The sequence below is a fragment of the Lissotriton vulgaris genome, chromosome 2_1 (assembly GCF_964263255.1).
Source record: "Lissotriton vulgaris chromosome 2_1, aLisVul1.2, whole genome shotgun sequence".
In the NCBI taxonomy this organism is placed as follows: domain Eukaryota; kingdom Metazoa; phylum Chordata; class Amphibia; order Caudata; family Salamandridae; genus Lissotriton; species Lissotriton vulgaris.
In genome coordinates this window covers 1236209465-1236234713 of record NC_141687.1, presented here as the reverse complement: position 1 = coordinate 1236234713, position 25249 = coordinate 1236209465, and the positions used below count along the sequence as shown (strand labels likewise).

The 25249-nt window shown below is 43.2% G+C and overlaps 1 protein-coding gene across 1 annotated transcript in view; it reads right to left on the bottom strand.

The window, feature by feature from the left end:
• LOC147732424 (uncharacterized) overlaps positions 1 to 25249 on the bottom strand; it is a 2559122-nt gene that overhangs the window by 1719898 nt on the left and 813975 nt on the right. The window contains exons 35-36 of the mRNA XM_086954262.1: positions 11347 to 11473; positions 9401 to 9546 (exon numbers count right to left, since the gene is read on the bottom strand). Coding sequence (XP_086810388.1) covers positions 9401 to 9546; positions 11347 to 11473 — 273 coding nt within the window. The remainder of the gene's footprint in view (positions 1 to 9400; positions 9547 to 11346; positions 11474 to 25249) is intronic.

The window sequence follows — 25249 nt, the reverse complement described above, 5'->3', positions numbered from 1 at the left end:
CGTAAAGAAGCGCATAGAAGAACAGAAAAAGAAATTAAGAAAGCAGAGAGAAGTAGAGAAGCATCAGAAAAAGCCCAAGAAAAAGAATTACTAGAAGAAGGTGAACGAGTTAGAACAGAACAATTAGACAGACAAAGAAATGCCCTTATTAAAGGCATGTATCCCCTTCTCGCCGAGGGCCTACCTAAAGTGACCCCGGAAGTACCCAGTAACTTGCCGCAACCACTGATTCCGACTAAGCTCCGTAGTCATAAGCAGACCGCAGCGGACATTTTCCTGTCCTCCTATTTAGATGACGCTGCTCCAGCGTATGTAAATATACGCGTACCTCCTACTAATCCTCCCAATCCTGTTAATAACACAAATTCCCCCACTGTTCCTCCAGTTACCAACCCCCCTCCGAATCCTTTTCTCCCAGCACCTGTAGTCCAAGATCAACCCGCATTACCAGCGATAACGCTGACAGCGACAACACAGCCAGTAAAAGCCGATTCAAGCCTAGGCGATTCCAGTTTGGGAGCAGCGGGAGGGGGCCCCTCCACCCCACCTCCGTTAAAACGATCATCACTACGAGAACTAGCATTACAGCACACGCCAAAAGCAGCTACACCCGCATCTCTTAGACAGCACCTTACTGATTGTATCTATGATCCAGTACCAGGGGAGGGTTCAATGGTTATATACTCAGTACGATTAAGACGCGTTACAAATTACTTGCTTGTTCTACCAGACATGAAGAAACATTTAGACAAGATATACCACTTCGTTAGAACGGGGGAGGGACCAGAAAGTATTCACGAGGCCATGGCACATAGAAAAGTGGAGCTACAACGTATGCTCTTACAGTTTTTGATTAATTGTCTGATCAGGGAACAAGACCAGCCAAATAAAGAAGTAACTAAAGTCCTGACAAACTGGAGTGACAACATTGCTTCTGGTAAACATGATAAACAGAGTTGTGTAGAAGCCATGTACAGAAAAATTCGTAAAGAAATTGTTGAGATACACGAGAGAGAACAGGCGGAGAAAGAATCTGAGAAAGAAGATGACGAAGTCTCAGAGGACGATGATTTAGCAATTGAGGACACTAGTAGAATAAATTACGTAGGTAGGGCGAGACCTTTTGATAGACCCATACGCCTAGAATACAAGAAACGTTCTCTTTCTCCCATACCTGAACAATATTCCCTTGAACACATATTCCAAGCCACTGACCAAGCATTGAAACAACGAGTAGGGAGTAGTGAACTCAGTACTATGCATGAACAGGAACTAGCCCGGTCAGCAGTACAATGGGCTGGCAATTCTAATATATATAAAGATGACATAGTAGCACAAACATTTTTGAGTCTTCCTCCGGAAGAACAACGTCTAGCTGGTACTTACATGATTCAACACCTCATCACACTGTACGAGAGTCAGCATTCTGACCCAGGTCCCCTATATAAATTGTTGGACGATTTACTCCTAGCAAGATGGAGAGGTCTAGGTACCGAATTAATTAAAGTTATTCTAGATCAACGACATAAGTACATGACTTTCCTGACTCCACATTTTGTTCCTGTTCCACACCAAGAAAGAAAGACCTTTTACATAGACAGACAGAACCCTTTAAGAGAGGTTCATCCAGTCAGGACTGACGCGGGTACGCTTCAACGAGTGTACGTGTACACTCCCTTGACTAAAATGGAACTATTGGAAATGAAAAAATTACTGCCCTGTCATGATAAAGATCCAGCAGGGTTCCACCGTGAATTAAAAGACATGCTCCGCATGGGAGAGTATACATATGCTGATACGATTAAAATGTTGAAAGTCCTGTTGCCTGCAGGCATTTACGAAAGAAGAAAAAGAGTGGGAGGTGGGAGAGAAAAAGATTAACTGGACAGAATTAGAAAACGAGGATAATAGACGAACTCCTGGTACTGGTCTCGGGGATAACGTTAAAGAATTACCCGAGCTATTGATACAGGTTTTGCCGAGATTATTGATTACCAAAAAGGAAGATTGGGATGCCATTTCAGCCTGCAAACAGAAACAAGATGAAGACACTAGTGATTTCTATTCTAGATTCGAAAAATGTTTTATTATTAATAGTGGCCTGAAGACAAGTAGTGAATCGTATCCACATCTGTTTGTGACCAAATTAGTAGAGAATTCCTTACCCCAGATTAAAAATAGAGTACTCAAGGTTGAGAGTACTTGGCAAGCTAATAGCCCTTCCCAAATGTTACAAATGTTACAGTACCATCAGAACCGAATTAGAGAAGAACAGGAACACGAAAAGAGACGTATGAAAGACACGAAAATGAAAGTACTAGTTGCCCAATCAGTTCCAGCCGCCGATAGTCAGAGAAAGGGCGCGGCACCTGTCAAAGGGAACTGCAACTACTGCAAGCAGCCAGGTCACTATATAAATGAATGTACTGTCCTGAAACACAATATAGCTACGGGCAAGACGAAGGAAAGACCGCGTCCTCCTAGACAGGAACACATCCCGCAGAACACGCCACCTCCACAGAACGCGCAACAGACAGTAGCTGTACCCCAACCCATAGCTGCCACACAACATGTCACGCAACAAATGTATCAGTACTCACAGTCAGATTACCCTGATTATCAACAGTACTCATGAAATAGCCTAGAGAGGGAGGTTGGCTTGCCCCTTATCGAGGTTTCTGTAGATCAAGAGGGTCCCTATGTACATAGTCAGGTATTGGGGAAAGACAGAAAATTTCTGATTGACACAGGGGCGAGCAGAACTACCATCAGTCACGACGAGGTTCCAGGGGCACCCCTCTCAGGCTCACGAAATACTTCCCTGGGATTTTCAGGAAAGCCTATTGTTAATGAAGTGTCTAAGCCAGTTTCCCTAGCAGTAGGTCCATTGTCCCGCACTACAGACTTGTTGCTTACGAAATCATGTCCAGAGAACTTGCTTGGTATAAAAACGTTGAAAGAACTAGGAGCAGTGATTTGTTGTTCTCCGGAAGGAGTGAGATTGTTTTTACGTGATTTTAAAGGACATTATGTGTTGAGAGATTTTGATCCCAGACTTCAGAATGTACCACAGCATTTATGGGCGCAAGGTCCGACTGATGTAGGTTACATGCACATTACACCATACCGTGTCACTCTCAAACAAGGAGTCGTACTACCGCGAATCCGACAATACAAGTTACCACCCGAGGCTGTAGTGGCCTTACTGAACATTGTTGACGAATTCATTGCACAAGGAGTGGTTGTAGAAACTGACTCCAATGTATGTAATTCTCCTATCATTCCGATTCTTAAACGAACTGACCCAAATGCACCACCGGTCTACAGACTAGTGATTGACCTCCGAGAATTAAACAAATGTATAATACCCCAGTATCCAGTGGTCCCAGACATTTCTTCACTATTGACTGCAATTGATTCCGAAGCAGCGTTCTTTACTGTAATAGATCTCAAGAACGCTTTCTTTAGTGTCCCAATCCATCCGGAAAGCCAGTACCTTTTCGGATTCTGTTTAAATGGCCGAAGCTTCAAATTTGCAAGGGCTCCTCAAGGGTTCACAGAAAGCCCTAGTATTTACAGTCAAGCACTAAAACGACAACTAGACAGTATTCACATGCCTACTGACACTGCCCTGCTCCAGTACGTTGATGATCTATTGATCACAGCACGGACAGAACGAGACTGCGAACGTGCATCACTGACAGTCTTATATTTCCTGGCCGAAAAGGGGCACAAAGTGTCCCCTTCGAAGCTACAATTCTGTGTCCAGCAAGTGGTATACCTTGGACACTTGCTGTCCAAGAGGGGTAGACAGTTGACACCTGACCGAATTGAGTTAATTGCACATCTTCCACAGCCCAAGACACAAAAGGAGGTACGGGCCTTCATTGGCCTCACTTCTTACTGCAGACAATGGATCCCCCAGTATGCATATCTAGCCAAACCCCTTATACAGTTGACAACACAGGAGGCAGCGACTTTGACTGTCCTCCCTTGGACTCAGGAACATACACTTGCTTTTGATGAACTGAAGAAAGCTCTATGCCAAGCACCTGTTTTAGCAACACCATGTTACAGCAAACCTTTTACACTTTTTGTCACTGAACGAGATGGCACAGCATTATCTGTTCCTACACAGGATCATGCAGGAAAACACAAGCCTTGTGCTTACTTTTCTAGTACATTGGATCCAGTGGCCCAGGCTCTGCCTGCGTGCCTAAAGTCAGTCGCAGCAACAGCTCTAGCAATCAGACAAAGCGACTCCATAGTATTAGGACATCCCATGACAGTACAGGTTCCACACTCAGTGGAAGTTCTCTTAAACCGGACACAGACACAACATTTGACCATAGCAAGACTGACTGGATATGAATTGACACTGTTCCAGCCTCACATAGACATCAGACGTTGTAACATATTAAACCCAGCTACGCTTTTACCCTCAATCACAGCAGACCCTACACCACATGACTGTGTGGAAGTCATTAACACAGTGACGAAGCCAAGACAAGACTTGACAGACATTGCATTGCCCGACCCAGACCTGACACTTTATGTGGATGATTCATGCATGAGAACAAGCACAGGAGAATTAGTGGCCGCATATGCAGTGACCACTGAAACTGAAGTCATAGAAACACATCGTATTGACACCTTGTCTGCCCAAGCAGCAGAGCTCGTCGCTCTGACCCAAGCCTGCATACGAGCCAAGAACCTGAAAGTAAACATATACACAGATTCACAGTACGCATTCGGAGTCGTTCACGACTTCGGTGTCCTCTGGCAAGAAAGAGGTTTTCTAACCTCTCATGGAGCCAAGATACAACATGGTCCTCTCATTCAAGCTCTGTTAGATGCAATACACCTGCCTACAGCCATAGCCATCATGAAGTGCAAAGCACATACGAAAGTTACTGACATTATTTCTCAGGGTAACGATCTGGCAGATCGAACAGCCAAACTTACAGCACAGACTCATACAGGCATTCCATCCGACACAACAAATACTGAAGTACTATCACAGACGAATTGCATGACAGTCAGGGATCCCTCACAAGATGTACTCGACATACAGACACATGCCACTCCAGACGAAATCAAGAAATGGACTGAACAAGGAGGGGTCCAGACAGATCAGGGATGGATGACGAAAGGAAAAGCTACATGGTTTCTCCCTGACTCCATGGTTCAAGCTATTATTAATACAGCACATAGTCCAGCACACTTAGGAGAAAAAGCCATGTTAGACAGTATACAGAACATCTGGTTCAACAAGCATTTACGTGCAGCAGCAAAACAGAAAGTGCGTACCTGCATGATCTGTTGTCAGTTCAATCCAGGCAAAGGCATTCCCGTGGAACAAGGTGGATTTCATCCTCCCGACCACCCTTTTGAAGTCCTCCAGATGGATTATATTCAGATGGACAGATGTCGAGGATTCAAGTATGTCCTCGTAGTTGTATGTGCCCTATCCAGATGGACAGAAGCGTACCCAGTCCCAGATTACACTGCTGTGACCACCGCCAAGCAGTTGGTCCGTGAATTCTTCCCGCGATACGGCTTGCCCCGTGTCGTGTACTCAGATAATGGACAGCCATTCTCTTCTGAATTAATGAAACAAGTATCTCTCCTGTTAGGATACCAGTGGAAGTTCCATTGTGTACCACACCCAGAGGCAGCTGGCCTCGTCGAGAGACACAATCAGACTCTGAAAACATGGTTAGCGAAGGTCTGTGCAGAAAAAGGCGTAGATTGGATGGTAGCCTTGCCAGTTGCCCTCTTTTACATGCGTATGGTAGCTCATTCCAGAACCGGACTATCTCCATATGAGGTTGTTTTCGGTAGACCGCCAAATATGTGGGGTACGCCTATGCCAAGAAAAATTACAGATGTTGACAGTAATATGCTGACAGATTACCTGGCTTCCTTGATGTCTGCACTACTCTCTTGTCGTTCACAGGTTGCCGCCGCTTTCCCAGACAACACCCAGGTCAAGGACCACGTCATCGTCCCTGGTAATCTCGTCCTCGTGAGAAATTTCGACCGGTCAAGCCCCCTGGAGCCGCGTTGGAAGTCACCGAAACTTGTGCTACTGACGACGAGGACGGCTATTAAAGTGGAAGGACGAAAGGGCTGGATCCATGCCCACCACGTGAAGAGATTTCATGGACTTGACCCAGGAAAGGATTCCAAAGACTGTTTCGCGAAAGTTTCTGAGAACAGTTCTGATACTGACACTAAACTCCCTTTTCTAGAAAAAACTCCGCAACAGGAGTATCGTTCTAAGTTACGGTCTAGTAAGTCAGACAGCGTTTAATTGTTTAAGTCCCCCTCGGGTGAAGCGGTTAGACAGGTTCCTGACATGTATAAGACTGTAGACTCAAATAGTGAGAGAGATAGACAGAGACAAATGAAAGTTAAATACTGCAAAAATCTACGCAGTCGATGCATAGTTACCTTGCTTATTATGTTTTTTTTAAGTATATCGATTATATGTATAAGCTGGACACTACATGTTTTCTTTCCTCCACTTGGTTCACATGTACATTCTTCTTTCAATGACACTGTAGAGCACACATTCAGTGACCTGCCACCTCACGAACTATCCTATCGACTAGCACTACGCAACAACACTTTTATTCGTATGTTACACCATTCTCACCAGACCAGCAATGTCACGAATTGCTGGGTATGTGGCCGACTCCCACCCTACAAGAAAATGAAGGGAGCTCTGCCCCTATTTCCTTATCCGTTTTCGCGCAATGGTTCATGCGGAGCATGGTTTGCTTTAATGTCATTACTAGGCAGTAAGTCCACAGTTTCCCAGAGCGATTGGATATGGGGAGACCTGAATACAGTTATGAATAAAGCATGTTTCCCAGACCAGGACGGTCTTCCCCAAAGGACAGGGACCAATCTAGAAAATGAAGTGTACGAATTAGGAAATTATTCCCTTAACCTCATGATTCTGAATGTCCAGTCCGAGGCCAATACAGATTTACCGTTTATAACCGTCTTACCAGTGAAAGGTGAATTATGCGTAAGAAAAAATGGTTCAGTACACTTAGGACACAGTGATTGTAATACTGTGGTCAAATTCAGTGATAAAGGAAAGTCTACTTTCAAAGCTTCCCGTCATTCCTATTTCATTTGTGGTCAGACAGCTTATGTACGTCTGCCCTTAGATTGGGGTGGAACATGTTATATTGCATTCTTACTGCCACCAGTTTTTCTAGCCCCATCCAATTATCATCGAGATTCCCGACTAGTACATGTAAGACACAAGAGGGAGATCGAGTCCCCTATTGTCGATCAGACTGAGACAACATTGGAGCAATATACAGATTTCAATAAAGGATTCTTTTTCTTCATAGGTCCCATTCAAAAGAGTAAATTAATACGTAGATTAACCAGAACATTGGAAGCAGTAGTGAACGAAACTACTTCTGCCCTAGGTAACTTAACCGAAGAGCAGTCTGCTATGAGACTTGTTGTTCTTCAGAACCGCCTTGATCTTGACGTCATCCTGGCCGATAGGGGCGGAGCTTGTAGAGTGATCGGCTCCAGTTGTTGTGTGTTTATTCCTAATAACGCACCATCAGTGTGTTCAGCAATAACAAGGCTCCATAAAATAGCTCACCAGATACACCAGAACCCTGGCACTTGGACTTGGTCCGGGTGGCTTTAGAGTGTGATCTCCGCCTGGGGATGGAAAGTATTGTCATTCCTAGGAATAATACTGCTCATACTATTCAGTTGTTGTCTCTGTCTGCAATGTGGCCCAGCGATTTGCGGCTTGTGTGGCACTGCTTGCATTCCCCGTCCACGTTCACGTTCCCGTGCTCGAATAAAGAGGAGCAAATGATGCTATATGAACAAATAGATGGTCTCATGAAAATAGATATATCCTAATAGGGCGCAGTGGGGGCCAAGGAGGGAATGAGGAAACAGAAATTTTAGGTAGTCAGTGTGTCCCCCCCTCGCACCCTATTTTCGTACCTATGCCCCATGTATGTCCATGCTATCGTGTATTTCCTTTCCCGTGCCTGCCATAACAATGCCCCTGCATTTCCGTCTAATGTTAGCATGGCAGTTATTAGGCCCTCCATGAATGAAACATTAATTCTGCACTGAGGCCTACGTTTCCAATGCATTTACATGGTACACGTTTAAATATTGCGAAGCACACGTTTTTGTGCTCCAGCCGAGCCAGGCCCTGAATCCAGGCTCCGAGCCTCTTCTGTCTCTGAAAGCTGCAGTTTAGGTATGCATCCCTGACCTGTACCTTACTCCCTGCCCAGCCGAGAGGTGCCCGGCTCATCCTGGCCTGCCTGCCAAGACGGTATTTTGCCTACAGTTATCTGCTCAGCCTCTGCAAAAACACATTCCAGTCTAGTGAAATAGGTAAACATCTTCCGCCTGCAGAGCATAGGGCCTAGCCTTCCTGTCTCCATGCAAGTGATTTACTGAACCCGTTGCCATAGTAGGCCCATGGCCCCGCGCATCGCACGAAGAAATATATGCACCCACTAGCATTTAGTGATGAACGGCCTCTGCTCGAGAGACCTTTACTTCAGATAAAACATCCTCCAAACACAAGATATCAGATATGCCAAAGGTGCAGGTCGTTCTGACATCCCAGACTCCAGGCTCCTCTACTAGTGCTAAAGTCAACCCCCCAGCTCTCCCCAGTTGCACGTCAATTTCACGTCATGACTAGTTTCGCGCACATGTAGGGTAAAGGTTTCTGCTGACCCTGCAGACTTTTTCTATGCATCCACCCACCTATGACACTTCTGTGACTCATCCAGTGCACACCCCTGTATACGCCTCCTTACACGCCTTCTTTTTACGCCCATATGTTCTTATCTCTCTCTCTTTTCACTTGTTACGCCTACTGTATTCATTACAATTGTATGGTTTTACTATATATAATGTTTGATGTTAATAAAACGTTAGACATCCCTTCCTGAACCTTAGTGGTGATGGAACCCGATTCTCAGTGACTCGAGTCATCTTAATTAAAGCCCGTATGACTCAGATACCACGGACTCTGCCTCTCATTTTTATGAGCTATTCTTATTGTTATTTATGTATTGAAAAATAGTCCCAGTAATTTTATTTACCACACTGTTCATCTCCTTACTTCACTTAATCAATTTTCTATACTCATTATCTAATCCTGCTCTCCTTTCTGCACTTGTTTTGTTCCCCCTTCCTCCCTCACCTAGATATTCTTATCTTCTATTTGTATTCACCAGCTCCTTTCATGATCTTCTATCTCTAGCTCGTGTTCACCCTTCTTCCTCTTCCTTTTTAACTCTGACTTATCTTGATGAGCACTAAATAAATGGTAAAGTGGAACTAAAGCTTAAAGTAATGACTGCAATGTCTACTTTACCTGCAGTTGTTGGGGAGGGAAAGGCGATACCACTTGGACAATAGTAACCAGCCTGGCATGGACCTGAAGGCTTAGAGATTCCTGGATCGCTACAATAATACCCTGATGGGCATGGAGTGCAGTCAGATGACTGCAATAAACGGATCCTGCAAAGCAACAAAAGCATTGAGGGAGAGATACCAGGGCAATGACATGAAGTGGAGAGGAGAGCCAAAGCATGAGCCAGGAACCGAATGTGACACACCAATGCAAAACTTATGAGGCACAAAAGATAGTGGACAGCATGGAGTCACAGCCCAATGGTGTGGCAAGATGACAGTGAAATGTAAAGGAAAGGATAAAGAAGTGAGTACACACAAACCAAGGATGTTATACTTAGCCAATGTCGTGGAGGAGCCAGGAATATGTTGTGCTACATCAATAGAGGATGACAGGACCCATGCTTCAATGACCCACCCTTCAAGGAAGTGCCATTAAGAGAAATGGCTAAAGCAAACTGGAGACAAAAACTACCACTGAAATATCCAGAAAATGCTATGAGACAGAACAAATAGAGCAGAAAGGGCCAATACCTAATGGTGTGACAAGTGGATACTTCTATGTAAACGAAGGGATACATCAGACTGGAGAAAACAAATACTGACATACCAAGACAATGTTAGCGGAGGAAAACATTCAACAGGCTGAAGCCAGATATCCATGGTGACAGAGCAGATAATAACATATAAAAGATGAAATACAGCATGGTGGAGGCAGAGAGGGATTCTGACACACCAAGGTAATGTAGTGGAGAGAAAGAAAAGGAGAAGGCTTCAGTTGAAACCAACTGTGACACATCAAGACAATGCCATTATTTAACAGACTAGAGGCAAGAACCATAAGCGATACACAGAAATAATGCCATGGGGGAAGGGAGATGGGATGAAGCAAGCTTGAACGAGGGACCATTCATAATCCACAAAGAGAGGATGACAGGATTTATTAGCCAACCAGGCAAAAGCTTTAGAGAAAAAGTGAGGGAACAGGCAGAATCATCAAACAGTGCGGAAATACCTAGACAATGTACTAGAGCTCAAGGTGTTTGAACAGGCTGATTCAAGGAGGTATTGCATAAACACCAAGACAACACCCTAGAGGGAATGCAAGAGAAGAGCCTGGAGCCAGAAACCATTAGTGGGTTTCCAAGACAATGCCATGAAGAGGAAGAGAAGGCAGCATGAAGCCAATCTCATGATGACAAAAGAGTTTGAGAAGGCCTGAGCCAGAGGCACATGCCATAACAAGAAGGGACAACAGCAGGATTGATTGCTCAGGCATCAAGACAGCATCAAGGAAAGGAGACGATGTAGACAGCAGTCAAATACACAAAAGTGATGGAAGGAATGATTTCAAATACTCTGAACTTCTGATCTGGGTTGCATTTCAACCATTCATTTTGTTTCCACTGTGCTACTCTAGACAAAGGCCTGCATTATGCAAATCAGTACTGACCACCACAGTTCCTCATAGAAATAGTCCATCCAAACAGCCAGGCGAGGCTCCATCCATAAGGAACCACAAGCAACCCCAGGAAGTTTATGCATTGCTAGCCCAGAAAGCTTGGGTCTTATCGCACAACAAGCAAGGGACCCTCATTTGAGCATTCTCCTGGCCACAACAAATATATCATTTTGTTAATAACACAATTGGGAAGGATGCTTTTAAAATAAACCACCCCAAATGAAATGTCATGGTAAAATATGCATAACTACATATCCCAGTTCAGTGTGGTTCTATTTATAACCCTACAAAGAATCTATCAAACAAATCTTTTGAATCCCATTAAGAGTTCGTAGAGATCAGAGAACAATATTCAAACCTAATGTTAGGAAAGAGTTAACATATATTTTTCCTTAAAATGTGTAATGCAACATACTTTATGAGAATATCACATTGACTCCACTTACCGGTCACTGTACGTGCCTGATGGGCAGGGCAGCGGTACAGAGGACCCAGGGGGGCAGTAGTAACCAGCCGGACATGGACCCCCTGTGTCTTCTCTTTGAGATCCATCAGGACGTGCAGTAAGGGCTCCTGAAAATAACAAACAGAAAGTAAACAAGACAGAGAGAAGGAGCAAAAGGGAGGGAGGGTACAGTAAGCAAAACAAGAATATTAAAGGGGGAAGATAAACAAAAGTGAGAGAAAATTAGCGATGGGGAACCAGTGGTGTAGCAAGAGTGCCTTGGACAGACCCTAGTGCAAGCAAGAAAAGTAGGTCCTCTGATCATTGTTATAGTAGTAATATACAGCTTTATTCAAGGTTCAGTGGGCCTCTCCTAACTCTGGGCATCAGTGCTACTGCACCTGTTGTACCGTTGATTGCTACATCCCTGTGGGGAACATATACATACAGTAACGCAATGAAATGCAAAAAAACAAACAAAATGAAGCGTTACTTTTGCCCTTACAATCTCTAATCATTTTAAAATAAAAAATAGAGAGACAGATGAGCAGTGCTCATCAAAATGTACAAATCTAACAATATGCATATAAATGAAGGAATTGATGGTGGTTAGCATGGGTTCTACCTTATTCATCCAGGGTGATATACTGAAAGAGAACGTTGCCAAATAATATCGTCACTTGGCTTTTATAATGAGGGAGGAATCCAGGAAAGTGACAGTTGTAGATGCAAGAATACCTGGAGGCATGCAACAATATCGACACAAAGTATATGTTCTGTGAAGGAGGGACTAAAGCTTGCCACAAAGGTTAGATGCAACCAAATATTTGAGGAAGTCATATGTAGATTTTTATTGGTGCTTGATTCCCTGCATATAGGCCCTGCACCTCATGTATGTTTTGGTCAATGAGTAACACCACACAACAGTGCTTAATCTGTAAAAGAAAGATTGCAGGTGTCCAGAGCGCTGCTCAGAAAGCCGCTGCTGGAGAAAATTAAGGTTGGCACGCCTAATACCAAGCTGGTAGTTTTAAATCAACCTCATGCCTCTTTAATTCATTACCTCATGCTGCCCGTCCCCTTATCTCATTCTTGCAGGTCCCTACTTTCTCCTTTTGTGACGGTTTTGCTGTCTTTCTAATCCCCCGTCTTCCCGATCTGTGTGTTCTTCCCCTGAATTGCAAAAATAAGCGCTGGGGGACTCGACCGGCAACCAACGGCTTAAATGGAGGAGTGCCACACAAGCTAATTAGAGCTGCATGATAGAAAGGGGTGGGAGCACACTGCTTCACCTCCCAGCACAGTTCGCCCCTTAGCATTATTGTAAATGCAGTTCATGGTACATGCTTACTTGAATATTTACTGGAGTATTTCACCATTTTTGGTGCAGGTTAGTGCTGTAAATCTCTAGACATGTCTTTCTGGATATCATCTGTCATCAGTAGAGATAAAAACAAATTTGATCTGGGGTTGCTGAGCAGGCTGCCACAATCCATTCAGGTCTCAGTACATCTCACAGGTGCACAGGTTCATCTCCACAAGCTCGTAAGTTCATTGGCTCAAGGGAGCCTTTTCAAACAGACAGGGGTGGGAGCACACTGCTTCACCTCCCAGCACAGTTCGCCCCTTAGCATTAAGCTAAATGTTGTTCATGGTACATGCTTACTTGAATATTTACCGGAGTGTTTCACCAAAGTTAGTGTAGATTAGTGCTGTAAATCTCTAGACACGTGTTTCTGGATATCATCCCGCATCAGACTAGAAACACGTGTCTAGAGATTTACAGCACTAACCTGCACCAACTTTGGTGGAATACTCCATTAAAATTTCAAGTACGCATGTACCATGAACTGGATTTACCATGACGCTAAGGGGCGAACTGTGATGGGAGGTGAAGCAGTGTGCTCCCACTCCTTTCTGTTTGAAAAGGCGCCCCTGAGTCCTTGAGCTGATGAGCTTGTTGACATTCACATGGACGCCTGTGAGCGGTACTGAGACCTGAAAGGATTGTGGTAGCCGGCTCAGCAACCCCAGATTAAATATGTTTTTATCTCTACTGATGACAGATGATATCCAGAAACGCATGTCTAGAGATTAAAATCATCTTCTTTGCAGTCCTACTTAACAACTAATCATATTCCTCCAGCTTCTCCTTCACTCATCCCCACCACACCATTATACAACATTTCACATGACCTTACACCCAAGGCTGCTTTTATTTATAAGATGTTGTTGTCACCTGAAACTGAGAAAAACAAAAACACCTATTGAGTTACTCTGGGAAGCATATTTATCCAATTCACTTCATATCCCTTCATGGGATAACCTTTGGCTTAAGTTATGCAAAACATCTAGAGCTGATCGTATTACTCAATCCTTATTTTTCATTTACAACAGAGCTCTTATTACTCCTGAATGTATATCCAAGATTTCTCCTACCTCCTCTCCCTTTGTTGGTCTTGCTCTCCTTTTACTTGAAATTGTATTCACCAATTATATAAATGTCCTAATGTTTTGAAGATTTGGGAATCCACTTGGGCAAAATGTCAGGAAATATTTCAATGTAATATTCCATTATCAATTCAAAATGTTTTTCTTGGCACTGTGTTGTAACCTACCCCTTGGTTCCTCCCACTCTGCCCTGTTCCCCCCTTGTCTCCTTCCCACTTGGTATGACCCTAGCTGTCACCTGAAGGCAGCAGTAGAACGTTGAGTTTGTCACGATCCTGCCAAGCTGGGAGCACCTATGTTGAATAGAACTAAATAAAGGTTCTTGAATCTTACCACGTGTGGACTGTCATTACTACAATTTTGGCGACGGAGGAAAAGGAGCTGAGCCAGGGTCAGTGTGGTGTCTCTCCCCTGGAATGATATGAGCTTGGACAAGAAAAAGGGAAATAAGAGGAAATGAAATTTATGAAGTACCTTGGGCATTTTAAGGAAATGGAGACATTATAGAGAAGTAAGCCCCAAGTTGATGAACAGTGAAAGAAACGCAAGTCCTTGAGGTGAGCAGCTTAAGCAGAGTGAAGAAATTTGAGCGGAGCAGGGAACGAATTTAACTTTCTGTCACCGTGTTTTGAAGTTGATGTTTTGAGCCTTGCAAGTGCTGCATGAGGGACGTGACCAGTGAAAAAAAAAAGTGGACTTGGATTTATCGAGTGAAAATCACAGGTGAAGATAAGGAATCTGTGTTGCTCAATACTGAAGTGAGCGAGGAAGGGGACGGAGTGTCCTCGGTAACTACAATTGAAAGGGATATGAATCAGCGCAAACGGCGTTTAAAGTGAAACTTCCACTCAGTGAGCCATGGTGATTAATCATAGGAGAAGTGAGCGAGGAAGGGAGCGTGGAGTTTCCTGTAACTACAAGTGAAAGGGAGGTGAATCAGCGCAAAATTGGCGTTTGAAATGAAACTTTTCCTCACATCTCTAGTGTGCAAACAAGGAAAACATTAAGGTTCATGCGTGTGAGGTGAGATTCCCTTCATACTTACAGCGCAAACCCATCAGCAAACGTGACAACCCACTGCCGCCTTGCTACCACTTTGGCAAAGTGACCACATGAAACTACTCCGGTAAGGAGGGATAAGGTCGTATTTAGAATTTTATGGCAGGGGGAGAAATTGAAGGTGGCGGTGATCATTAAGATTTACATTTCTTCAAGTAAAGTGGAAAGGAAAAAGAGAAAATTAAGCAATTTAAAAGACTCGAGCAAGGTGAAATAATCGCTGATATAGGAGGAAGGGATATTGACAAAGGGTTGACACTGGTGACCTTGTCTGTGATGTATAAAGTACTTTTGCGAGCAAAGGGGAATTCTCCACAGCGAATATTCTTGGATAAATGAGACAATTCAGCCGCGCTTGTGAGGAGAGTGTGACGCAGGTAGAGTGGCAGAATTCCTCGGATGTGCAAACTGCCTGCATGTAGAAGTTTAACTCCCCTCAGCGTGAAGCGAAGCGACACAACTACATCAGAGTAATAAATCTACTTCCAGCTCAAGTCAACTGCTGATTTTGGATTACGTCTTCTGAATTATTTAAAAGAGATAAGGGGATTACCTGGAAGCAGCAGCCTCGGGAACTGGAAGCTACATGGTTAACAGTTTCCGGCGGCGCACAACGATCGGAGTTTCTCCTCAGAGAGGTGGCGCGAAAGGGAGAGAGACGCTCTCCACGTAAGGGCTCCACCTTACTGTAGTTGGCCGCAATTGCATCTCTTCACATGAATTCCGGGTATTGATATATCGAGAGGCTCAACAAAGGATGAACTAATTAACACGAGTTTAGAGAATACTAGAGTGGGTGAAATTAGTACCTTAGAGGGTGGAACTCCGGAACAGCACTTCGGAAAAAAAAAAAATTGGGCATATCGAAGGAAATCTCAACGAAAATTCAACCGAGTAAGAAAATAGACTGTACGCCCATTTCAAAAGTTATATTTCGAGGAGAATAATCTGCATGAGCTAGGGGAGAAGAATTTGATCTGCGCTTAATAAGGTGAGATGGAACAATTGAACTAAGCTAAGCATCCACAGCCAGCCATACGGAAATTAAAGAGTGCCAAGTTTGTATCCTTTATGCTTACCTTATATTTAAAACAGGAAGATATTAGTGTGCAGAGAAAACTTAGAGGAAAACATAACTGCATGAGTTCTGGGTATCTCGTAGTCAATATGGTTAAGAATATGATGTTTAAATTACTGTCACCTAAGCCTTTTATGAAAGGGGAAGATGATAATACTGCAGAATGGGTAGTGTGGAAATTGTTTTTTTACAGCTATACATACATTTTTGATGTGGAGGATGTATATTGGAAACCAGAGGAAAAAGTAGAAATACTGTTAAACAGTTTAGGAGCTGGTGGATGGAAGGTGTACTATGTCATGGAAAAAAAAATCTATATGGGAACTGACAGGATTACATTGAAGGATGCCAAGCAAGATCTAGATGAACATTATAAGCTAGTAAAGAATGGTGAGGCACAAAGGAACAAAATACTCAGAGATGAAGGAGATATCAAAATGGTATGGTACAAGTGTGAAATGGAACATGTGTATACCATCAATATAGGAGGAGCAGATTCTGACATTAACGGTGACTCAGGGTCACATAGTACAGTAAGAAGCAAAAGGACATGGAAAAGTGAATTGGCTGTAACATTAGGAAATAAAGGGGAAGAAGTTGACACGTCTCAGGAAACATGCTCTGGTAAAAGCATTATTTGGACTGGAAGCAGAGAGAGGAGTGTGAGTTGCAGGGAGAGAAGCACATGGAGTAAAAGGTATATTTCAGATGAAGAGTTCTCCGTGCTTGGAGGGGATGAGGAAATGAAATTAAGAGTAACGCAAAGCCCCAAAAGTGCAGAAACAATGGGTAGGCTGACTATAATCAAAAACAGACAAATTACTAAGTTGGAAATGATGAGGTTGAGAACACCGTTATCCATGGAAGGTGTTGGATGGACGAGGGCTGTAGGGAGAAAAGAGGTGATAAGAGAAGCAGCAGTCGGCAAATTCAAAAGAGATCAAAATAATTCCTGGAGGGAAAAAGTGGAAAGAAACAAAAGGAAAAGTGGCGGCGAAAAGATCAGTGAGGATGGTGTTGTTTGGAGAACTAAAGAACTTGTTGATAAGGGAACATGTGTGGTAACACAACCCATGAGGACGGAGGAAAACCTGGGAAAGCCCACCTGCTACAACGCCGAGGAAGCGCGGTGCTCTACTGCGATGGTCGAGTCCAAATCCATTGCAAGGGTGAAATGTTCTGTGGACATTGACCGAGGCGGAATTCATAGTCAGAGTCTGTTTGAATCAATGGGCAACAAGCAAGGAGAGTACTTGGACTGGCTATATAGTGAAGATAATGAGACGGAAAGTGAAAAGGCTCACACTAACGTACGCTACCCGCACCCCAAAGGACCTTTAAGAGGGAACAGGATGCTTACAGAAGGCGGGAGAGGATATGTGTTCATAGACATAGAGGAGACAGCCACATTTTCCAGTAGAACGGGTTTGAAGGAATCGGTGGAAAGACTGGTCTTTGGGAAGGCACGTATCGAAGATTTTACCAATGGAACAAAGTGCTACAAGAGAACTTACGTTAGACCGAATGCTGATCATTACGATGAGAAGGTAACGGGATATTTGAGTAGGTGTAGACGCAGTGTTACATGGTCCAGGAAATTTCCCAAGAAGAAAGATTCTAAGGGTGAGAATCCGCAGGTGGGGAGAAGTGGAACAAGTTATGGGGAACTAGAGCAAAATAGTGAAAAGGTTCGCTGTTGCCGGGGACACACTGAGGAATTAGAGGAAGAGACTAACTCGGCATCTCTTCCCACACATGCTCCCACCATGAAGTATGCTTAGGGGGTGGGGGCCCTGCGGGATTTTGGAAATGTAGGGCAGCTCAAGTTCAGGCTATCGGTAGGCCCCATTTTTCCCGTTTGATACGTTCTCTCCTCCGCGTGTGGGAAGGGACGCACTTTGGGATGGACCCTCACGGACCAAAGGAACACTGTTCAAGGTAACCCCACGGATGAGCTGAGTAAGGAGGAGAACCTTGGTGTCCAGTGTCTACATTATACCTTGAAGACAAGCTTTTGTTTTACTAGGAACTTGTTGTTTTACTATTACTGTTCAGAATTTTGGGGTGGTCAGGGTAGACATCACCCGTCACTTGTAGTTTCCCCCCCCTGGATTGTCATGGGGATATTGAATCCGGCTATGGTTGGTAGGAAAGGAGGGGCAGAGATGAGAGAGACCCCGGAGACAAACCTCTTATCACCTTACTCATCACCCCGCCCTGACATAGACTTCTGGGCAGGTATTAAGGGGGCGCCCTGCCAGTTTAGGTAGAGGTTAGGGGTTTACCCTTCTAGGTAAATCCAGGAGTTCAACCGGGGCCCGGGTCTTCCGTGCAGGACTCACTGTTGTATCCCCGGTGCATCTGTTGTCAATTATTCCTTCCGTGTACACCTGATTTTTCTCTCTCCCATATCTCTCTCTTTTTCTCCTTCTTCTCGTTCCTTTCCCTCTCCCCCGCTCCTCCTTAGTTGTCTCCTGCCCTTTCCTTTTGTCCTTTGTGGTCTCCCTAGGGAGGATGATGTGTTGTAACCTACCCCTTGGTTCCTCCCACTCTGCCCTGTTCCCCCCTTGTCTCCTTCCCACTTGGTATGACCCTAGCTGTCACCTGAAGGCAGCAGTAGAACGTTGAGTTTGTCACGATCCTGCCAAGCTGGGAGCACCTATGTTGAATAGAACTAAATAAAGGTTCTTGAATCTTACCACGTGTGGACTGTCATTACTACACACTGCCTCGCCAGATTTTGATGATCTTTCTCCTAAGCCTACGCTATTTGATCTTTTTTGTCACTATTGCATTTAAAGTGATCCTGTCCTGTTGGAAAGACTCCTCTAAATTGTCAACATTAACATATGGTGGAATTATATAGGTGATGAACACAGGATTGCCTATGTTTTTTCTCTCTCATTATCTCAGAAATTTAAATCTGATCTATTGTGGCTACCTTCTACTTCAAATCTCTCTACCAATAGACCCTTTGGGAGTTTTAAGCATCTATTACCCTGATAGGGATTTGTTAGAAAGCAAAGGTATTTGAGCCATCTTGTCTGCTGTCCACAATCAGGGTTTGATTTATTAATATGTAATGAATTGTAAAACAAATCTGATGTTTTATCGTTGTTATAGTGCGTATGTTCCCATTTGAGCTTGTGTGGCCAAGTACATTTATTCTCAAGTACTCAAAATAATTTGTGGTTTCTAGAATATAAGTTAAGAGTCAAAGCAGCACGGTTCCCATAGTATGCAGATAATGCATTATCATGTGAAGATTTAAATTATGTTTTAACATTTTTATGTTTATTCACTCATTCATTTCTTTGATTATAATTTATTAGATAAATGATTACGAGATAGAAGTCTTTTAGGAAGGTACCTATTGATCAGCCTCATAAAGGAAAATGCTCATTTGTAACTTGTTGACTTGGTATTCGAAAATGCAGATATTTCAATTGTGTTTCTACCTGAAAAGGGTCTAAAATGCAGTTGCGGTAATCTGTGCATTGATAACGAAAAATATAATTGGATTATAGTGAGCAGGCTGGGTAACGCAGTCTTTCATTACTTGGTTGCAGAATTATGGAGTTCCAGGCAGAGTAACAGCTACGCCTGCTGAAGCAGTTTTAATATCAGTATTGAGGCTCAATATGTTCACCATGTTTAGTTACGATTTACTGGTAGCTGTGTTTTCTATAACCTCTGTCTGTCTATCTATACCTAGGATCGGATTCCCACACATAGAGTGCTAGCTTGATTGCAGTGGTTTGGTCTATATTTGCATATATAGTGATTGCATGGCTATTTAGTATCTATGTGTTATACTGAGAATAATTTATATATTTTTACAAGAAACAGTATATATTCAGCTAGGGTTGCACAAATTCAAAAACATGTTTTGTACTATTAAGTAGATTCTTGAAATAAATAAAGTTGTTATCACCTGAAAGCCAAGAAAAGTATTGACAGAAAAGGAGAGGTGTAGTACATATTCCATTTCAATATGGCTGGCGTTAAGCATCTAATTGCCTTGCAGTGTGTTGGACAATTTTACTGTTACAAAGCTAAGGGCCCACTTTAGAGTTTGGCGTACAGGTAGTCCATCACAACTGAAACAGATTTCCTGTCTGCCTTATTACAAGTGATTTTTTTAAATTCACTTGAACCAAGGCATATGGAAAATCCATCACTTTTGTGCTGGAGAACCTTTCTGCTAAAGTCTAAATCAGGCCCTAAGTACCATCCTCATACAATTAGGGAGTTCAGTATATACACACAATATCTTGAGTCACTCAATCAATGAAATAGCTTGTATTTTTGTTAAGAACCATAAAATTGCACATATAGCTTTCCATTTATGCAGTGCAAATGTCATGAGTAGCAGTGCAAAATGTTCAAGACATATTATTATACGATTTGAATACGCTAATTAATGATAAAACCAAACAAATATATCAGATACAACCTTATTCATCAGATAAAAACTTATTATCATTACAATAACATTTCATATCCCTCTTTTTCCTCACTAGACCTACTGCAAATAAGTATCTGCTGATACCAAAAACTTTTAATGGAGAGGTATCTATTCGTATGACTCTCTATGCATCTAGATATTCCCTACATCCAAGTTTACAGCACGTTGGACAAACCAATGTTCTTCTGGGATTTGCGTAGACTGGGCAAAAAATATGATATGATATGTACAAAAACTTCCTTAGCGTTTAAAGTGCATAAGGTGCAATAAACTTCCTCATCAGCGGGAATGTTCAGTTTTCATTTAGATGTGAAGGAATTAATTAAAGGACTGCCAAAACAAAACTTTATGTGCAATGTTTTACCTAGTTGAGGCTGCACAGTATCCATATATGTTTCAATTCCTACACTTAGTTTAACAGTTAAAAACTGTACAGACAGCCTACCCAATCTTGAAATTTGGTGAAGATTATACAAGACGCAATTCCAATAGGTTTGTTTCAAAAGCTTCTTGGAGTGACCAGACAATAAGCTGGGGTCGCTCCAGGAAGTACTGAAGCTCAGCTTCACAAACTAAGTCTGAACATAAACGGAGCAAGGGAAAAGTGTAAATCTTGTCCAGTCCCATAAGTTTCCTTAGTCTCTCCCTAAAGTAGATATGTTCCTGTGTAACCCAAAGCTTTACCCAGAAGACCAAAGGCCTCGGAGCAGCTAAATGCTCAATTCTTGATAACTCAATCATGATACACTGGGATCAAGGGGGTACACCTAGAAAGGCATAGTAACATCCTTGCAAATGCATTCTCCCCCAAAGTGAGCTTATCTAGGTTATACACTCACCACATTTCTGCTAATAGAGCACCGCTGTTTGGGCCTTATACTTGTAGACCTCTAAGGCCAGGGTGTTTGCTTTAGATATAATGGCGTGATGTGTTTTAATGATTACCATGGAGCTTTGAGTGAGAACTCCTTTAGCTTTATTTATGTGGGGACTCTATGACAATTTAGAATCCAGTGTTATACCATGATAGCTAAAGTTAGTTACATACTGAACACTTGAACTGTCATCCCTTCCTTGTCTTGAGAAAGACCCGCCGCGACCACCCACAGGGGCGCATGAGGGTCGAAACGTTGACGGATTCATAGGTCCAGAATCACCAGGATCCACACAGAAATCTTAGGAATCCTTGGTTGAAAATCAACATCTGGCCATTTGAGATCAATCCTGTATATATGTGTATATATATTAATTCCCTTACACTGTATATATTATCACATTCATTGAGCACTTCTTCACAAAAAGTCACAAATTTGCACAATTTTTATGACGGTCTTGCCATGAATTGTAAATCTATCCTTGAATAAAGTAATTTGGATATATACGAAAGTAAACCTTGTTATAATTTGCATAATATAACGCTTTGATCTTATGACTGTGTTTTTTTAGCATTTATTTCTCAAACTTACGTTGTGTATCAGAGAGCTGTTTGTGTTTGTTTGCATTTATAAGCATCCTTTAAATAATCTGCCTTACCTGACAGAACCATTGTTTGTTTAATTATTGAATACCCAGGTTCTGAGGGACACAGGGTCACCCCTTTTTTGTTAATCTTGCATCTCTGTTCCATCTCCAGTCAAGAAGTCTGACACATCAAATTAAAGCAGCTCTCTAAGACTACAGGAAATATCCCATGAACTTTAAAAAAATAAAGCAAAACCAGAGGGATCTGGATAGAGTTTTCTCCGCACCAGCCTCCTCACCATCCCATCCCTGATTACATTGATATGAATGTTGAAAAGAAAACTCCACAGCTGCTCTGAGGTGGCTGAAATAGTTTCTATGCGTACTGCCTAGGCAGTGAGGCCATGCGGGGGACAGTCTTCTATAGTAGTGAGGAAGGGCTTTAAATTTGTGTTGCACACCAGCATAAAGACAGGCAGACGTGCTACCCTAAATTGTCTCACTTCTCCTGTGCTTTGCATCCTGGCCAGGATGTGTCAGCGCCAACAACGTTTATTTAACACATATGGATGACTTCATACTGATATACGTGTACCACCAGTACCCATTGTCTCCAGTGCCACCATTATCACCTGTATCATCACCACCTACTACATCACAATAACTCACCAGAACCACCATTACCACGAACATGAATAGCACCCCACAGTACTACCACAACCACTATTGCCACCACAACCGCCAATACTAAGACACACGGTACTGCATTTACCAAAATCACCAGTTCCACCACCAGTCAGACCCCAACAAAAACCACCATCACGTCTGCCACTATTACCTGTACTACCAATAGCAATATTGCCACCAGAAACAGTGACCCCACCAGTACCATACCAGAACCACACCAGTGCCAATACCACCACAGTACTGTCAAGAGTGCCACCGCCCTACAAGCACCACCACCCCAGTAACATTAGCACCTATACCATCACTACCAATATCACTAGTACCCCCACCATCAATACCACCACCATCAGTACCACCACAACCAGTATCTCCATTATTACTATCATTAACAGTGCCACCAGTAACAAACCCATCACCAATACCAGCATCATCAGTATCACCACCAACTCCACCAATACCACTAGCACAAGAACCACTACCACCAATATCAATAAGCCATCAGCAGTACCTCCATTAGTACCAACACCACCACCAGCTGCACTCCCACCAGTACAAGTATCACCAGTAACAGCACCAGCACCAGTACCTCACCTTCGGTATCACCACCACTACTAGTCCACCATCAGCACCACCTGTACCAGCACACATACAAGTACCAGCACCACCAGCAGTACAACCACCACCAATAAGAGTAAGAGTAGTACCACCACCAGTACCACTACAATAGCACCAGTATCACCACCACCATGAGTGATGTACATCAGTCCAGTGTAAGCAAAGCAATAAACAGAATACAGACTTCCCATAGACCACAGACAAGGAAGAGGCTACTATCACTCCTAAATGCAAACACCCTTACTCACTACCACACTGACATCCAGAACCAAGGATAGAGGCAGTGAGTTGGGGCCATTCCCAACCACCTAGTGTTATGCCATGCTAATGCCATATCATGCTGCATTTATCAGTCTCCTAGCTATCATTGCTGCAGTAGGTGCAGTGGCAACATGCCCTAGAAAAAAAGGCCCCTATTATGGCGGTCTCTTACTGCCCAACGGAGGAACATGGTGGCCTATTTTCTTTGCTCGCATTCGGACTCAACACTAACCCTGGGCGAAGTTCACGTAGTAGCGCTACACGTAGCTACGCAGAGTGCACTTCGCACTACGCGAGCTGCGTGAACTGCATAGTGCACTGTGTAAAATGCTGTTCGCACTGTTTGCACAGTGCCGGATGCTTGTCCGCACAGTGCAATCATGCAAATGGCATCTTGCACAGTGCAAGCGGAATGCGGACTGGCAGTGTCTCATCGCGAGCATAAGTCTGACCTCCCTGCTTTGAGATTCATGCCAGGAGGTTTATTTTCCACGCTCGCGATAGGCAACTTGATGTTGCTGATCGCGAATGGGAAAAAGTCTCGCCGGGATGTCATTTGCTCAGTCGCGGTTGGCAACTTGACTTTGAGAACCGCAAGCAAGCAAAAAATGATCGCTACGCGTGTGTGTACAGTACTACGTGCAATTCGTGGAGTGCGAAGTAGCGCAAACTTCGCAAACTACGCAAGTGCAGAGTAGTACTTCGCCCAGGGTTACTCAACATCCTTTCAATGCCCCTGGCAGTTACTACTAGAATCTGCAAGTGCAAATATCCCAAGCCAGGTGATATAGTTTAATAATGTTATAGAGTGTTTACTTTCATGAGCTAATATGTGCAAGTCTAAGATAGGCATGCAGTTGTTCACCCATCCTATTATAATATTATAAGACAAAACCCTCTCAGCCAAGAACACCACACCCAACATTATAGTTGGGCACAATTCGTTTTCATTATATGAGGTATCTCGATCACAGTTGCCTGTCATGGAAGACCTCTGAACTGATGTTCTGGCAGTGACAGGGCACAGGAACCTCGCTCTGATTTTCTGTGGGTTTTTGACGTGACTTGGTTGGACAAAGATGGCTCAAGTGTAATTTTATCCTGAGTTTTTTTGTATATTTAAATCAATTCCTGTGCAGTAATGTAGACATGACTGGAACACATTCACATATTTCTCACAAGTATTCACTAGAGGAATTTGCTTATCCATCCAATAGAAGTTGCTCACGGTACGGAGATCTCCCCTTCAGGAGCACAATGTGATTATTGTTGACTATTTGGGATTAACCAAGCTATTTTCACCACTTGCGGAACGTCCCACACACGCCCTGTTTTGTAAAAACATGAATGCGGTTTCGTTTTTTGGAGGAGTTTTATTGGTGCTGTATAATGTGCTAAACCATCTGCCACTGCCAAACATCCTGCCTAAGTATAACTTCCACACAAGGTGCAGTGCAGCTGGCAGTTTCTCCTTCAGATACAATACATTTTAAACAGGCATTCCAGTGGTGTAAAAGCAAGTGTTCGTGGATGTTTTGAGTAATGAATACCTTTTGAAGCAAGTTTTATACCTGCGAAAAAAAAAAAAAGTTCCTGTCTATGTTTGTCGATTTGTATGAGTGGGGCCCACCATAGGTCCAAGAGGGCTGGATTAGTGGCAACATTTTAGGTTTACCACTATTTAATGTTTTTTGTAAGTTATTGTTTGTAAATGTATGTGGAACATCTGACATTTATCTGATACTTGGGGTCACAGTGCAAAATTAAAGCTTTTGTGATTTCGGCTCGGTAACTTCCAATTTCGACGTAATTTACCCGCCTGGC